Here is a 16,811-nt window from a genome sequence, read left to right as displayed (position 1 = left end):
GAATCATACTGAAGTTGCTTCAGGACAGTTAAGCAAAACAGAGAGAAATAATTGATAGAAACCTCCTTCTTTTGATGGCAACAACTGAAAAAGCATTGTCTCTGCAACCACTTCAGACCTCAGACGTTGCTCACATGAGATGTGCTGTTATAAGGGGGCTTCCAGTAATACTTGGTGATGACCCAACTGAGTTTTTTGAGGCACGATTGTTTCTGACAGGGCAGCTTTAAAACTTAAATGTACTATTGAATCATTTTATATCTGTGCATGTCATTCTGAATATTTTTTTAATAATAAAATGCAATAGGTGGCACGGTGGCTTAGTGGTTAACACGATCGCCTCACACCTCCAGGGTTGGGGGTTCGATTCCTGCCTCTGCCTTGTGTGTGTGGAGTTTGCATGTTCTCCCCGTGCCTCGGGGGTTTCCTCCGGGTACTCCGGTTACCTCCCCTGGTCCAAAGACATGCATGGTAGGTTGATTGGTATCTCTGTATGGGTATCTCTGCCCAATGATGCCTGAGATAGGCACAGGCTCCCCGTGACCCGAGAAGTTCGGATAAGCGGTAGAGAATGAATGAATGAATGAATGAATGAATGAATGAATGAATGAATGAATGAATGAATAAAATGCAATTATAAGATTAAAATTTCATTATATTAAAAAGATACATATACATCAAAATAAAAGTGATCAGAGTTCTCTTGGACATCTGATAAATAAAACTTCGCATAAATCTTCTTAGTCAGTTGGAGTCTTCTTCCAGCTGTCTGGGTTGCATTTATGGCAATTGCATTTATGACAATTAATTAATTAATTGCATTTATGGCAATTGAAATTATAATTGTATTTAATTCATATTCAATTGTTTTATTTCAGTAACCAAATTTCCTATTTTCAAAAGTTTATTGGCAAACAGAAGCTGCTTTGGTTCCTCTTTATTTTCATGTTTAGCTCCTCCTCACCTCACCCTCTTTTCCTTTCTTAACCGTGTATATAGACTGTATCTTAGTTTTAAGTCGAGGTCGAGGGGGATCCATGAATCCAACAACTCCATTTTCTCCTATCCTCATCCTATTACCTTTTAGGGATAATCTCACAACAACTTATGCCCTCCATCTTGGCTATCCCAAGTGCATGACAAAGACATTCCATTTTATTTAGCAGGTGATGTTATGTTTGGGTAAGAAGGAGCTGAAAGGCAAAGTTTTAGTCTCAATTTTATGTACACTGTACATGCTAAGAGTCTAACAAGTGTTTACATACAATACCAAAATACATATTATGCCTGTTCAGAGTTTTGGAAATGTTTATACATTCTATTAAAACAATATAAGACAACATATTGTGCCTGTTCAGAGTTAGGCAAATGTTTATGGAGTGTATAAGAATATATACTGGGACTTTTCAGAGTCTGTCAAGTATGTAATAATGCAATGTGGAAGAAAAGACTTCTAGTTTTGTTTTTGTTACTCTTGTTTGTGTAAATTCAAATAAATCATATAGTTGCATTTTTGTTGTTTATTGTATAGTCTAGAGTAAATCCTACAACAAATATCCAACTACTTTTGTCTACTAAAGCAAGTAAGTTACCTAAAATGATAAATTTGAATTTTTGTAACACTAAATTGATAAATTTGACTTTTTGTAACTTCCTAAATGTTAAGTACATTTAATGTACTTAATATTCAGGAATAATTGTATAGAAAAGTGTGAGTTATTTGCACTAACATAATGAATCATTTTCAGGGCAATGATTCCATATTTTTTTTAAGTTGAATCAAAATGTATGGGCTTAGAGTGTATGTGCATCTTTATTCACTAGCCTTTAATTAAAAATTGTCCTCTTCTTGATAGATCATAGCATCTGCTAAATGAATACATTTATTATATTAGCATTTTAGCAGATAGCCAATTAAACGTAAACATACAGTATATTACAGCCGTCAATTGGACTATTAACATATGACTGATACCATAAAAATCTACATTTTTATTTTATAATACTTCTTTTTCTTAGTATTTTCTGTATACTTTCTGTCAATGTGTACTTTGTAGCTGTAATTCTGTAGCCCTACACACTCAACACCTTCACAAAATATTACCCAAATATAATCTGTGATAAAAACAAACATTAAATCAGGATAAACAGGATAAACATAACTATGAAACATTATAGAAACTTAACAACAGACAAAAGCCGGCGCTTTCTTTCGTTTCAGAAAATGACTCGATCCACAAGAGAACATGCAAAGAGAACATGCAAAGAGAACATGCAAAGTAAGAATGCATTTTTGTCTTTGGCCAAACTTCGCCAGAGGAATCAATTTGAATGAACCGATTCGTGGTTTTGGCATCATTTATAAAGCATCCCGACGTACAAGTTTTCATTTTACAGGAAATAGTGGAAATAGAGCTGTGTATGGTGTAAACAAAGTAAGATTATTTGTTAATAATTCTTTGTCTATTTGCCCAGTGTGTTAGCTGTGAGAGATGAGCGCGAGTCTAAGTGAACAGTATGAGGAGAAGGTGCGTCCGTGCATCGACCTGATCGACTCTCTGCGCGCGCTCGGTGTGGAGAAGAACCTCGCGCTGCCCGCCATCGCCGTGATCGGAGACCAGAGCTCGGGGAAGAGCTCGGTGCTGGAGGCGCTGTCCGGAGTCGCGCTGCCCCGCGGGAGTGGTGAGACTATATGGATCTATACTAGATCTATACTATACTAGATCATTAAAAAATATATTTATGTATAATATATTCATTCATAACTTTATATGAACCTTATTAAAAACTTAAGGACAAATTAATTAATTCATTCATTCATTCATTCATTAATCCATCCATTGCTAACCAGAAGGGAAAAACAAAGCTTTTAGTTAAAGATTTTTTTTACATTCTTTGAATTGTGAACTCATTGGATATTTATGGAAAGATAGAGGGATGAAAGAAAGGATGGGAAAGTTAGACAGCTACTACTAGAAAATACAATTACATTTCATAATTAAAATAGCAAAATAAACAGATTGCACATGAATCCTGGCAGGATGAATGTGTCCATAAGTTTGGAATACGATTTATACGGTACATTAAAGGGCTTAAATATGTTTACTGTATGTATCTGTGTACCCAATATAGAATGTCTATAAGGTACCCCTTTAAAATTCATTCTAGTCGTTCACTGAAACTAAGGTGCCCAAACCTGTTACCACACAATAACACAACTGTAAACATATTCATAAACAAAAATTGAATGAATACTTCTTTCCTTATCTTTTGCATTTAAAAAATAAAAAAAATAAAATAAACCCACAACCTTTGACACTTTTACATAGTAACTTTGAACTAATGTTTTAAACTCATGGTATCTTAAGTATATGTGACCTAGTGAACCAGCATTAATGAAGTCAATGTTAGAGATTTAAGCACTCGTACATCGCTCTGAATAAGGGCGTCTGCCAAATGCTGTAAATGTAAATGTAAATGTAAATATAAACAGAATCCTGACGCCACCCACAGTGAACACTTACTTCCTGGGAATCCAAATGGAGGCACAACCATCCATCTTGTGATGTAGCATGACTAAGAGTTTGTAATGATGTTTTGGCTTCATGTATCTCAGAGAAAGCCTATTATATTCACCTGCATGAGATGAGAGAGTTGTTTGGGATTTCTAAAACACACTATGATTCCACCATTATATCACCAGTCTTCATATTTATAGCTACATTAACAAGCTAATTTAACAGTTGCCTAGCTACAAATTATCCACCAGGAACTGCCCACCTGAGTTTTGACAAATATTTTGATATGATCCATACATACAGGTATTGTGACAAGATGTCCACTCGAGCTGAAGATGAAGAGGAGCCAAGAGAAAGACTTCTGGCATGGAAAAATCAAGTACAAGAAAGATAATGATCGGGATTATGAGGAAGATATCGAAGATCCAGCAGATGTGGAGAAAAGGATTAGGGAAGGTAGGGCTACACTAGCTCACAAGCTCGATAACAATAGGGAATATTCCCTATTGTATTTTCTAACCTATTTACAGGTTTGATTGGTGTAAGCTGGTATTAGCAGTTTGAGGGTTATATAGATACTTTTGCTTAGTGGCAATGTATTTAATATATGGTTAATTATTTTTGGTTTATCTGCATGCCTTTTTAGCACAGGACCATATGGCTGGGGTCGGTGTGGGCATTAGTGATGATCTCATCAGCCTGGAAGTGACGTCAGCTAATGTTCCTGACCTTACACTCATTGATCTTCCTGGTATTGCCCGTGTAGCAGTTAAAGGCCAACCGGAGAACATTGGAGAACAGGTACAGCACATATTCCCATATATATTACTTGGTGATATGTTCATTGTGTTGATAAGCATACAACACTATATTAGTGTGATTTGATGTATTTCACTTAAGCTTATTTTTTAAAAGAAAATATTCAAAAAAAAAGTTCAAATATAAAAACATCTTAAGCATAAAAGTTTGAATCAAACCTACTAACAATACCACAACCAGTCATGGCACCTAGCAATGCTAATGCTAATACACACTAATGAACTGATGAATAGATTAAGAGGCTGATCCAAAAGTTCATCGTGAAACAAGAAACCATCAACCTGGTGGTGGTGCCGTGTAACGTGGACATTGCCACTACTGAAGCGCTGAAGATGGCACAGGAAGTTGATCCAAATGGCGAAAGAACCCTTGGTATGTGCAGCCTTTACATCAACACTGTATATTGTTTTTACTTCTTCTCTCACTTTACCACATTTGTCGTATTGACTTTGTGTGTGTGATTCTAACAGGCATCCTAACAAAGCCTGACCTGGTGGATAAAGGCACAGAGGATACGGTGGTGTCCATCATCAATAACGAAATCATTTACCTTACTAAAGGCTACATGATTGTCAGGTGTCGAGGGCAGAAAGAGATCATGGATCGCGTCTCTCTGCTTGAAGCCACTGAGAAGGAGAAGGACTTCTTTAAAGAGCACCCACATTTCAGGTGTAGTGTTTTACTTTAGAATTTTTTAAATTTGAATTATTTGAACTAGCATTATTTGGAATTGTTTACGAATACGTAGCTTAATGGTGCTCTTAATAAATCTTATCGTATATTTATTTATTATAGTATTTATCTGATTTTTGATTAATAATATTTATTTGGCATTAATATTGTTAATTATTCATATTTGATTAACAATGACATTCATTATATCAATGAAGAATATATAAAATGGATGACATGAGAATTTTCTTCACAGTGAGCTGTATGAAGAAGGCAAGGCCACCATTCCCAACCTGGCTGAAAAACTCACGCTTGAACTCGTCCATCACATTGAGGTAATGATAGCTTTGTTTCACTATCCCTCAGGTTATGCATTAAAAATCCACCCAGGAAGAAGTAAAACATGTAGGTTTGTGTTTAGCTATCTCTCCCACGACTGGAGGAGCAGATTGAGATCAAGGTGGCTGAAACCCAAGCTGAAATGGATCATTGTGGCTCAGGGCCTCCTATAGAACCAGAAGAGAGGATATTCTTTCTGATTGATGTGAGTGACACAGTCAACAGTGAGGTTTACGTACAATGAAATAATCTTCACAAATCAACTTACAAAGACCCGCTAGTGCAGCAGCTAAATTAGCAAGCTAGTCAAAAAAACACAAAAAGCTTAATTATATCAACAAATTGTTGCTCAAGAAAACTAACTATTTAGTATTGTATTTCTTTAAGACTCAACTAATTTTCTATCGCGTATTTACATTTAAATTAAAAATTTCACGTATACCTGTTTTTATGCTGCGTATTAGAAAGTCACAGCGTTCACTCAGGATGCTATTAACCTCACGACCGGAGAAGAACTGAAGAACGTCCAACATCTCAACATCTTCTCGAGCCTGCGGATGCAGTTTGCTCACTGGAAGGCTCATCTGGACAAATCAGGCGAGGCGTGTGAGTAACGGTGTGATGATACTATATTGAAAGTGTTAGCAACACAGTGCTTGGCCCCTGTTTTCACACAACTGCAATTCTGTTCCCCAGTTTTTTTGAGTGAAGCATGTATAACGTGAAATGGATACTTTTGTAAACTGTTTTGAAAAGGTTGTACAAGTTTGGGGACAATTCTTTGTGTAATTTGCTAGTTAACAGTAGGATTGAAACGGAAGTGAATGAATATGAAGAAAAATACAGAGGCAGAGAACTCCCAGGATTCATCAATTACAAGATGTTTGAGGTGATGGTGAAGGACCAGATCAAACAGCTGGAGGAACCTGCCATCAGGAGACTGAAAGAAATCTCAGGTATAATGATATGAACTTAAATGCTCCCACACATGAGTAGAAAAGACTCATATTTCCACAGATCTTAAACACATTCTGGTTTCCTTTGGTGGGCATATCAATGTTTATTACAGAAATATATATTTACAGAGATTTCCCTATATGTCTGTAGATCTTATTAGGAAAAACTTTATTCAACTGGCTCAACAGAGCTTCACGGGGTTCCCTAATCTCCTCAAAATGACAAAGGCAAGTCCTCATATTTAAGTTCGCAGCACCAAGAGCACCAGATGACTGTATATGATAAACATGAAGCTCTGAAAAAACATCATATTCAAGCATAGTGCTTTGTTGTTCCTCCAGGCTAAGATCGAGTCCATAAAGCAGGCAAAGGAGTCGGAGGCCGACTCAATGCTTAGGACTCAGTTTAAGATGGAGCTGATTGTCTACACTCAAGACAGCATGTACAGCAACACCCTGAGAATGCTGAAGCAAGAAGAAGAAGGAGAGAGAGAGAAGACTTACTCAGATGATGACATTATCTTAAATAACCCAGTTTCTAGTTACTCACGTAGTTCATTCAGTCATTTGGACAACAGAGCCACTCTTGATGAACTCACGTTTCACCTCAAGTCTTATTACAATGTAAGTGGTTGTTAGCTATAATTCACTTTTTCTTGTGATTATCAACTGCTGCACATTAACATTTTAGCTAGGATAAAATATTCAGGCAAATATATCCTAGCTCTGGTTTGGTATTAGTATTTATTCTAGCTTGAGGATAGCATTCCTTCAGCTGTGTTTGCTTCTTTGGTTTTTCACTGCAGCTACAAGATATATTAATTATTTCTGAATTGAATGTGTGCTTAGATCGCATGTAAGCGTCTGGCTGACCAGTTGCCGCTGGTGATCAGGTACCTGTTGCTGCAGGAGTTGGCAGCACAGCTGCAGAGGGAAATGCTACAGCTCCTGCAGGAAAAAAGCAACACAGATCAGCTGTTGAAAGAAGATCATGACATCGGTAGGAAACGCAACAACCTGCAGGGCCGCCTTAAGCGTCTGATGGAAGCCCGCGACTACCTGGTCAAGTTTTAAAGTTATATATAGTGTCTAGTTTGGAAATAGATAATAATGTTGATCATTTTAAGGCAAATGAAGAAAATATACATAAAATCTAGCTTAAGTGAATGCTGTAATGAACTAATAAAGTGACAAACAAAACATAGCCATGTCTCATCATATAGATTTAATCATCTTTCCATCACACAGCACAGAGAACACATTCTTACTCCGATACATTTTTATCAGCATCAGGAACTCTACAGCTTATCTAATATAATCTACTTCCTTATTGCTAATAATGTCTGTCTAAACAGTATTTGGTACTACAGCAGATCAAATAACTGTGGTACATTTGGAGGAAAATATGAATCACTGTCAACGCCATCCATAGAAATGAATGAAAGGCTATGATTTTGTGGCAAAAAAACAAAAACAACTATTACATCCAATAAAAAGTGGCGTTGGTGTGGTAGTTTCATCACGTATGTACACGTATATTTTACAAAAGTCTTTCAGGAAAAAACAAACAAATAATAATAATAATAAAAAAAAAGAAACAAGGGATTTAAGGGATTGAAGGCAGTTATAATGGCAGGAGTTATTGATCAATCTGAGATTTGAGCTTCCTCTCCCAAAGCTTCTGGTGGTCAGAGAAACCTTGCTTGCCTTTGTTGAACGAGTTTGGGCCTGCTGAAGTTGGGGTGTCCCTGTAATAACACAGCAAATAATTAGTTCTGAGTTAGTAATATAGAGATAGAAAAAAAATAACTAACAAATAATGAACAAATAAATAAGGTTACACAGTCAAAAAATAAAAATAAATAAATAAAAACCTGTAATGCACTTAGTTTAATGTTAGAATGACTCTTCAGAGTGAAGATTTCAGCATCACCTTTTGAGTTTATTAAATGCAACAATCTATTAACCAAGCAGTGAATAAGAGGGCCAAGCACTTTCTATCTGCAGCCTTAGCAACTGACGAAGACTAAAGCTGCACAAAGACTTCTCAAGCTGCAAATGAAGTTAAGTCTTGACACTTAACTTTGAGAGATATATTTAGCACATGCTAGGCAATCTTGATAATTATATGCAAAAAGTTGTTGTTGCTTTGCTGTCAAAATGCTTTACAGGTTATGGCAGAAAAGTCCAACATTTAAAAAAAAAACTGATGGACTGATATGATGCTGTGATCCAACTTTTGGGAAAAAAAAAATAAAAATAAAATATATATAAACCACCACAGAAAAAGCATCAACAACCTTGATCACAATCAAGAACCTTGAATTGATCATGAGTGCTTCAAAAGATATGAGCATGGGTATAAATCTGAACTATAGTGCCACGTAATGGTAAATTTAAACAAAACTTTTTGCACTCTCTTATGACGAGGTCCTTCAGTTATCTACTAATGTTTGTTCAGCATACACCACATCTGTTTGTATGTTATGGTCAAACTGTACCTTATATCAAACATTCAAGAAACTTTGATGATAGTGATGATTGGACATAATTTGTAGGAGCAGAAAATATGAAATTATGGTAATTCAATGCAAAATAGTATGACTATTGCACTGAAGAGTTATTATTGTAAAAGTATGTTCAGATTTGTCCTACTGGTGGCACCAGCCAGCTTAAGTAGCGTTACTCAAAATGGCTAATTAAGGAGCTGAGACCGTCCTCTACAAATCTTCAAAACTTCATATAAATATTATAAAGCATTCTACAAGTTGAGATAGACAAATTCTGTGAAGTAGAATAATAATAAACAGAGAAGACACCTATGGGATCAAAATTGTTTCGTTATTCTGAATAAATATACTCATCTCACTCACTCTCACTCATTTTCTACCGCTTTATCCGAACTACCTCGGGTCACCGGGAGCCTGTGCCTATCTCAGGCGTCATCGGGCATCGAGGCAGGATACACCCTGGACGGAGTGCCAACCCATCACAGGGCACACACACACACTCATTCACTCACGCAATCACACACTACGGACAATTTTCCAGAGATGCCAATCAACCTACCATGCATGTCTTTGGACCGGGGGAGGAAACCGGAGTACCCGGAGGAAACCCCCGAGGCACGGGGAGAACATACAAACTCCGCACACACAAGGCGGAGGCGGGAATCGAACCCCGACCCTGGAGGTGAATAAATATACTATGATCCACAAATAAATATAAAGAGTTTCACAAATATTTTTTAAAACAACAAATGCACAATAATCAAACCGTAAATATATGTTACAAATTTCACAAAAATAAATGAAATTCACAAATATATAAAATGGGATTTGCAAATAAAAAAAAAAAAAATATATATATATATATATATATATATATATATATATATATATATATATATATATATATATATATATATATTTAATTGTATTTATTTGTGAATGGCTTCCTGCTCATTTGTGAATCGCGTTCTGTGCAATTGAAACATTTCCAAAGTCAAGACGTGCACAAGAATCCACAAATAGGTGGACTCCGCCCACCGTCTACTCCAGCCAATCGGACAACGGTCTCGTGGCGCTTACCAATCGTGGCACGGTCTACCTCCAACCAATCACGTTCTGATTTACTTGCTCTTCACACTCCATCACAGTAGGTGGCTGTATGCACCTATCAAGTTGGATCGCACCTCAGAGGTGTTTGTACCAATTGTATATATGTACATAAATAGTACATTCATTCATTCATTCATTCATTCATTCATTCATTCATCTACCGCTTATCCGAACTTCTCGGGTCACGGGGAGCCTGTGCTTATCTCAGGCGTCATCGGGCATCGAGGCAGGATACACCCTGGACGGAGTGCCAACCCATCACAGGCATAAATAGTACAATTGTAGATTATTATTATTATTATTATTATTATTATTATTATTATTATTATTATTATTATTATTATTAAAGAGTACCACCACCCCAGTGACAGCTTTTGTAACATTTTTTTCTGACAGTGCTCCTAGCACAAATTATATAAGACACATTTACTCTGCCCGACCGTTGTCCGATTGGCTGGAGTAGACGGTGGGCGGAGTCCACCTATTTGTGGATTCTTGTGCACGTCTTGACGTTAGAAATGTTTCAAATCCACAAATGCACAGAACGCAATCCACAAATGCGTGCAGTGATTCACAATTGCACAGAACGCGATTCACAAATGAACAGGAAGCCATTCACAAATATTAAATATCTATTTATAAATATATATATTTTTGCAAATCCCATTTCTTTTTGTGAAATCTGTAACATATGTTTACGGTTTGCTTATTGTGCATTTGTTGATTTAAAAAATATTTGTGAACCTCTTTATTTGTGGATCATAGTATATTTATTCAGAATAATGAAACAATTCTGATCCCATAGACACCATTCCAACAGGGTGTTTCAGCACCTTCAGTGCTTGGTCCCCTAATAAACAAACAAAGCTAAATTAATAAAACAGACAAACCTCCCAATGTTCTTCATCCTCATCTTTCCTTCTGGAGGCATCTCCCCTGGTTCACTCTGTAAAGACAGACAGAGTAAAAGTTGAATCTAATCTAATCTAATCTAATCTAATGTGAAATACGTATTTTTATATCTTGTTAAAAAATATTTGTGAACACATCAGAATTTCCTGTTGTTAGCAAATGTTTTGGGGTACTGTCTTAGGTGTACCAAGAATTCAGCCATGTGGTTGGGAAAAACCTTAAACAGGAGTTTTATGGCTCTCTTGATCGTCACAGCCCACAGTTGATTTTGATCTTCAGGTCAAAGAGAGGTCTCACAGAGCAGATTTTGAGTTATCTTAAGTTAATATCAGAATTATATTGAAGATACTTCAGGACTGTTAAGCAAAACAGAGAGGAAAAATTGATAGAAATCTTCTTCCTTTGATGGTAACAACTGAAACAGCATTGTCTCTGCAACCACTTCAGACCTCAGACGTTGCTGAAATAAGATGTGCTGTTATAAGGGGGCTTCCAGTAATACTTGGTGATGACCCAACTGAGTTCTTTGAAGCACGATTGTTTCTGACAGGGCAGCTTTTAAAACTTAAATGTACTATTGAATCATTGTATATCTGTGCATGTCATTTTGAATATTTTTTAATAATAAAATGCAATTATGAGATTAAAAAACAGAAAAACATTAATTTAATATGTCATATACAGATTATTTGTGGACATAACTGACAAAACATCACAAATCATACATGCAAATAACTAAATGGAAACATGTTTTATTTTAACTGATATCTTGAAGAATATTAGAGAGCCAAAATGTTGTGTTTTAACAAACTCTATTTTCATGTCCAGGCTTCTGCTGATGAGGATTCATACCAACATGTTCCAGTTGTAATTCTAACCAAAGAAAGTGAAGATAAGGCACAGCATCCCCTGTCCTTTCACCTCCATCCATCCTCTGTAGGAATCATGTTGGAGGGAAATGTTGTGATGGACAATTTGGAAAACCTGCCTCAGTCCATGTGTCTGGTGCTTCGGTTGACTTTAAAGTAATTGCACTGACCTGAGTGTCCGCTAGTGACAAATGTTCCTGGCCTGCCTGAACAAAGCTTTGACATACCCACTTGGAGTGCGTCCTATCTTTTGCATGAGTAAGCTGCTATCACGTCAGACAGTATAAATCAAGACTGGTCTTACCTTGGAGTGGGTTGTCCTTCAAAGCCTCTGTGTCTTCTAACAAAGGATCCTCTTAAAGTTCTTCTACCTAGTCTGTTGTTTGAACTTTAGATGAAGGAGTCAGACTTAGACCTTCTTGTCTTTTCAGGGTCCTCACAATGGGAGGCCTTGTTTTTATTTAAAGCAATGTAATACAAATAAGTTTATGTAATATGTGTAAAGAAAAGAAAAGAAAATTACAAATAAAATCTCCTCCAAACAATTCTAATGTAAGTAAAAGTAATTAAAATGCAAAGAATAACAAACAAAGAAATACTCTCCAAGAATTTGTTTTCTGATTCACAATACTTAAGCAATGCAAATGTAGTACAGTAACTAAGCATAAGCTTGCCTATAGTAGAATGCACACCTTTTCTACAATCAGGAAAGCTTACTGTATATACTCTTCTTCCAACAATTTCCAAGGCACGGCACAATACACACAATATCGTGCTTGACCTTTTTCCAACCTTCAAGGCCACTGTGATTTGTGCTAGGAAGTCATATCCTAATAGTTTCAAAACATTGTGCATTAAAGAGCGTTAAAGGAGTCATTTCTAAATTGCCCTTTAAACATAACTATTTCAAAGATAATAAAATTCTTACTTCTAAAAATACATTTCATTATAGTAAAAAGATACATATACATCAAAATAAAAGCGATCAGCGTTCTCTTGGACATCTGATAAATAAAACTTATCTTCGCATAAATCTTCTTAGTCAGTTGGAGTCTTCTCCCAGCTGTCTAGGTTGCATTTATGGCAATTGCATTTATGGCAATTAATTAATTAATTGCATTCATGGCAATTGTAATTATAATTGTATTTATTTCATATTCAATTGTTTTATTTCTGTAACCAAATTTCCTATATTCAAAAGTTTATTGGCAAACAGAAGCTGCTTCGGTTCCTTTCTTTTCACGTTTAGCTCCTCCTCACCTCATCCTCTTTTCCTTTCTTAACCGTTTTTGTTCTCTTTGAATAGGAATTTCTCCTAGAGTGTATATAGGCTGTATCTTAGTTTTAAGTCGAGGTCGAGGGGGATCCATGAATCTAACAACTCCATTTTCTCCTATCCTCATCCTATTACCTTTTGGGGATAATCTCACAACAATTTATGCCCTGCATCTTGACTATCCCAAGTGCATGACAAAGACATTCCATTTTATTCAGCAGGTGATGTTACTGTATGTTTGAAGGAGTAAGAAGGAGCTGAAAGGCAAAGTTTTAGTCTCAATTTTATGTACACTGTACATGCTAAGAGTCTAACAAGTGTTTACATCTGTCATAGTAATACAATACCAAAATACATATTATGCCTGTTCAGAGTTTTGGAAATGTTTATGCATTCTATTAAAACAATATAAGACAACATATTGTGCCTGTTCAGAGTTAGGCAAATGTTTATGGAGTATACAGTATAAGAATATATACTGGGCCTTTTCAGAGTCTTGTCAAGTACGTAATAATGCAATGTGGAAGAAAAGACTTCTAGTTTTGTTTTTGTTACTCTTGTTTGTGTAAATTCAAATAAATCCCATAGTTGCATTTTTGTTGTTTATTGTATAGTCTAGAGTAAATTCTACAACAAATATCCAACTACTTTTGTCTACTAAAGCAAGTAAGTTACCTAAACTGATCAATTTGAATTTTTGTAACACTAAACTGATAAATTTGACTTTTTGTAACTTCCTAAATGTTAAGTACATTTAATGTACTTAACATTTAAGAATAATTGTATAGAAAAGTGCGAGTTATTTGCACTAACATAATGAATCATTTTCAGGGCAATGATTCCATATTTTTTTAAGTTGAATCAACCTGTATGGGTTTAGAGTGTATGTGCATCTTTATTCACTAGCCTTTAATTAAAAATTGTCCTCTTCTTCATAGATCATATTTCCCCATTTGTAAATAGCTTTGGATGGAAGCATCTGCTAAATGAATACATTTATTATATTATCATTTTAGCAGATAGCCAATTAAACCTAAACATACAGTATATTACAGCCGTCAATTGGACTATTAACATATGACTGATACCTTGCTCCTCTGTTTTTTCATGTTTGTTTTTGCTACTGTCTCGTCATTAACTGTGTATGATCGCACCATGCCGATGGAACTGCGTTGTACAACTAATCGACTCTTAAATACCCAGTCCTTTAAACCACCACCACCACCGCCACTGTTGACATTAATTCCTCCTTTCCTGAGACGCCCTGTCTGTCTGCTACCAGGCAGGAAGCGCCGCAGAAGACGCGGTCGGAGAGGTGGGTTACATGTCAGGCTGAGGACTCACCTGGATTCTTCGTCTTCGAGTGGTCAAGATCTTCCAGGATGTGACAATGCTAGAAGATCGCGGGAATGCTAGTAATGGCTTCGGCTGGTTGGCTCCGACACTGGCGTTCCGTTTCCGTGTCCCCGCCGCGCTGAAACATCCACCCGGGTTTGTGTCCAAGGAAACCTCTGTCCAATTCCTCATGTGACATCGTCCCCTGTCAAGTTGTCCACGTTCCGCATGGCATTTTGTAACACCAGATCGCTCAATAAAAAAAACATTTGTCCTCAATGATATCATCTCCTCTCACAATCTGGATCTGTTTTTCCTCACCGAAACTTGGATTCCCCCAGGTGACGTCAGCGCCTTTTCGGAAATCCTCCCCTCTGGTTACCTTTACCTGAACACGCCACGGCAAACGGGTAGGAGCGGGGGGTAGCCACCATACATAGACATTCCCTGAAGTGCCGCCAGTTGTCCACTAGAGGGTATTCTAGCTTTGAGTTACAAGTAATTGCAGTAATCTACCGGCCGCCCAAGTTAAATAAGGATTTTTTAATTGAGTTCTCAGAGTTTCTGACAGAGTTTCTAGCAAAGTTTGACAACATTCTAATCTGTGGTGACTTTAACATTCATGTTTGCTGCCCCTCTGATAATCCTGCTAATGAATTTAAGGCACTTTTAGACTCATTAGATCTGGCTCAGTCCATTTCCTGTCCCTCCCATAGGTTAGGTCACACTCTTGACCTTATTATCTCCCGTGGTGTCATTGTGTCAACCTGTGAGGTCATGGATTTTCCCATCTCTGACCATTCTCTCATACAGTTTGATATTTGTGCTGTTCCACCTGCACCAACGTGTACTGCCCCCATCACCGTCGCATTATTACCTCATCTACAGTTGATGATTTTGTTGCTGCCTTCTCTGTTTCTGATCTCGCCTCTACTGCTGAATTGGCATCGCCTATTTGCCCGGACCGTTTCCTCGCCTCCTTCCATACCATCTGCTCCCAGATTATGGACTCTGTTGCGCCCTACAATTTAAAGTCAACCAATGGTGCATCGGACCCCTTGCTTAATGATACAACTCGGGCCCTCAGGCGCCGGTGTAGACAGGCTGAGCGAAAATGGAAGAAGGATAGGCTGCAGGTGTCATTGGAGATGTTTAGAGACAGTCTTGCCACCTGTCAGAGTGAACTGAAGGAAGCTAAAGGACAGTACCTTTCTGCTCTCATCGATAGTAATAGCCACCACCCTGGAATTTTATTCAGCACTATCAATTCTTTTATAAATCCGGTGTCGGTCACCTTGAATGACGTATCTGTAGACGTATGCAACGCATTCAAGCAACATTTTTTGGACAAGGTTTTGTCAAGTCATTCAAGGTGACCGACACCTTGATAGTTAGGCAAACTATTACACAAGTCCCTGCTGTTGCCATGTCTACTCGTGCGGCGCAGTGTGTGCTGGAGAATTTTGATGTAGTTACTCTGGTGGACCTAAAAAAAGCTGTCCACGAGTTGAAGCTTTCCACCTGCCCCCTAGACGCTGTTCCTGTCAGGATTTTGAAGGAGGCTGTTGACATCATAGGTCCCATCCTTGTCCTCTTCATAAACAGCTGTTTTAGGGTGGGGACTGTTCCCGCTGCTCTCAAACACGCTATTGTTAGTCCACTGCTCAAGAAACCCAACCTTGATCCCTCCATACTCTCCAACTTTCGTCCAATATCTAACCTGTCATTTCTGTCTAAGTTGATGGAGAAGCTTGTTTTCGACCAGCTTCAGTCTCATCTTCAACTGCACGGCATTGGTGATACATTTCAGTCCAGTTTTAGGTCAAGACATAGCACTGAATCAGCGCTATTGAGGGTCCATAATGACATTCTTGGAGCCCTGGATGGTAAAAGCTCTGTGGTTTTGGTGTTACTGGACCTAACCGCTGCATTTGACACCGTGGATCATGCCATCCTCATCTCTCGTCTCCAACATGTTGTTGGTCTGCAGGGTGCGATGCTAAATTGGTTCTCATCATACCTCACTAACAGAACCTTTTCAGTAATGCTTAATGACTATTCTTCCTCAGTTGCTCCTCTGTCATCTGGTGTGCCTCAAGGATCTATTCTTGGTCCTACTCTGTTCTCACTCTATATGCTGCCACTTGGTCAACTCATCTCCAATCACAATGTTCAATTTCATTTCTATGCTGACGACCTCCAGATCTATCTTCCTGTGATTCTGAGTAATTGTTCTGCATTAGACCCGCTCCATAATTGCCTTCAGGATATCAAACAGTGGCTTTCCCAGAACTTCCTTCATCTGAATGAAGAAAAGACTGAGTACATCCTGTTTAGCCCAGATTCAGTTCTCTTAGTTTTGGTCCTCGAACACCTCAGTTTGCTCCTACCGTGTGTAACTTTGTGTTATCTTTGACAAGAGTATGCACTTCAATAAGCAGATCAGTGCAGTAGTGAAAGCAAGATTTTACCAGTTAAGACTACTCAGCAAGGTA

The 16,811-nt window shown here is 37.5% G+C and overlaps 1 protein-coding gene across 1 annotated transcript; it reads left to right on the top strand.

Annotated features, from left to right (window-relative positions):
* The first annotated feature begins 2,383 nt into the window (after positions 1-2,383).
* LOC113648971 (interferon-induced GTP-binding protein Mx1-like) lies at positions 2,384-7,508 on the top strand. Its single transcript, XM_027156522.2, has 12 exons — positions 2,384-2,682; positions 3,822-3,974; positions 4,165-4,319; positions 4,571-4,709; positions 4,808-5,006; positions 5,266-5,344; positions 5,431-5,553; positions 5,813-5,954; positions 6,146-6,304; positions 6,456-6,532; positions 6,647-6,928; positions 7,154-7,508. Exons 1-12 carry the CDS (start codon positions 2,493-2,495, stop codon positions 7,376-7,378), a joined length of 1,923 nt encoding a protein of 640 aa, XP_027012323.2. The 5' UTR covers positions 2,384-2,492; the 3' UTR covers positions 7,379-7,508.
* Positions 7,509-16,811: the final 9,303 nt, after the last annotated feature.

The sequence above is a fragment of the Tachysurus fulvidraco genome, chromosome 18 (genome assembly GCF_022655615.1).
Source record: "Tachysurus fulvidraco isolate hzauxx_2018 chromosome 18, HZAU_PFXX_2.0, whole genome shotgun sequence".
Taxonomy (NCBI): domain Eukaryota; kingdom Metazoa; phylum Chordata; class Actinopteri; order Siluriformes; family Bagridae; genus Tachysurus; species Tachysurus fulvidraco.
The sequence above is the reverse complement of the archived record's forward strand: the minus strand, read 5'-3'. Positions and strand labels throughout refer to the sequence as shown.

Bases quoted from the DNA above. Each gene is read 5' to 3' on its own strand.
- LOC113648971 (XM_027156522.2), top strand. From the start codon at position 2,493: ATGAGCGCGAGTCTAAGTGAACAGTATGAGGAGAAGGTGCGTCCGTGC. The intron at 4,710-4,807 runs GTATGTGCAGCC...TGATTCTAACAG, and splicing joins AAATGGCGAAAGAACCCTTG to GCATCCTAACAAAGCCTGAC. The intron at 5,007-5,265 runs GTGTAGTGTTTT...TTTTCTTCACAG, and splicing joins AAAGAGCACCCACATTTCAG to TGAGCTGTATGAAGAAGGCA.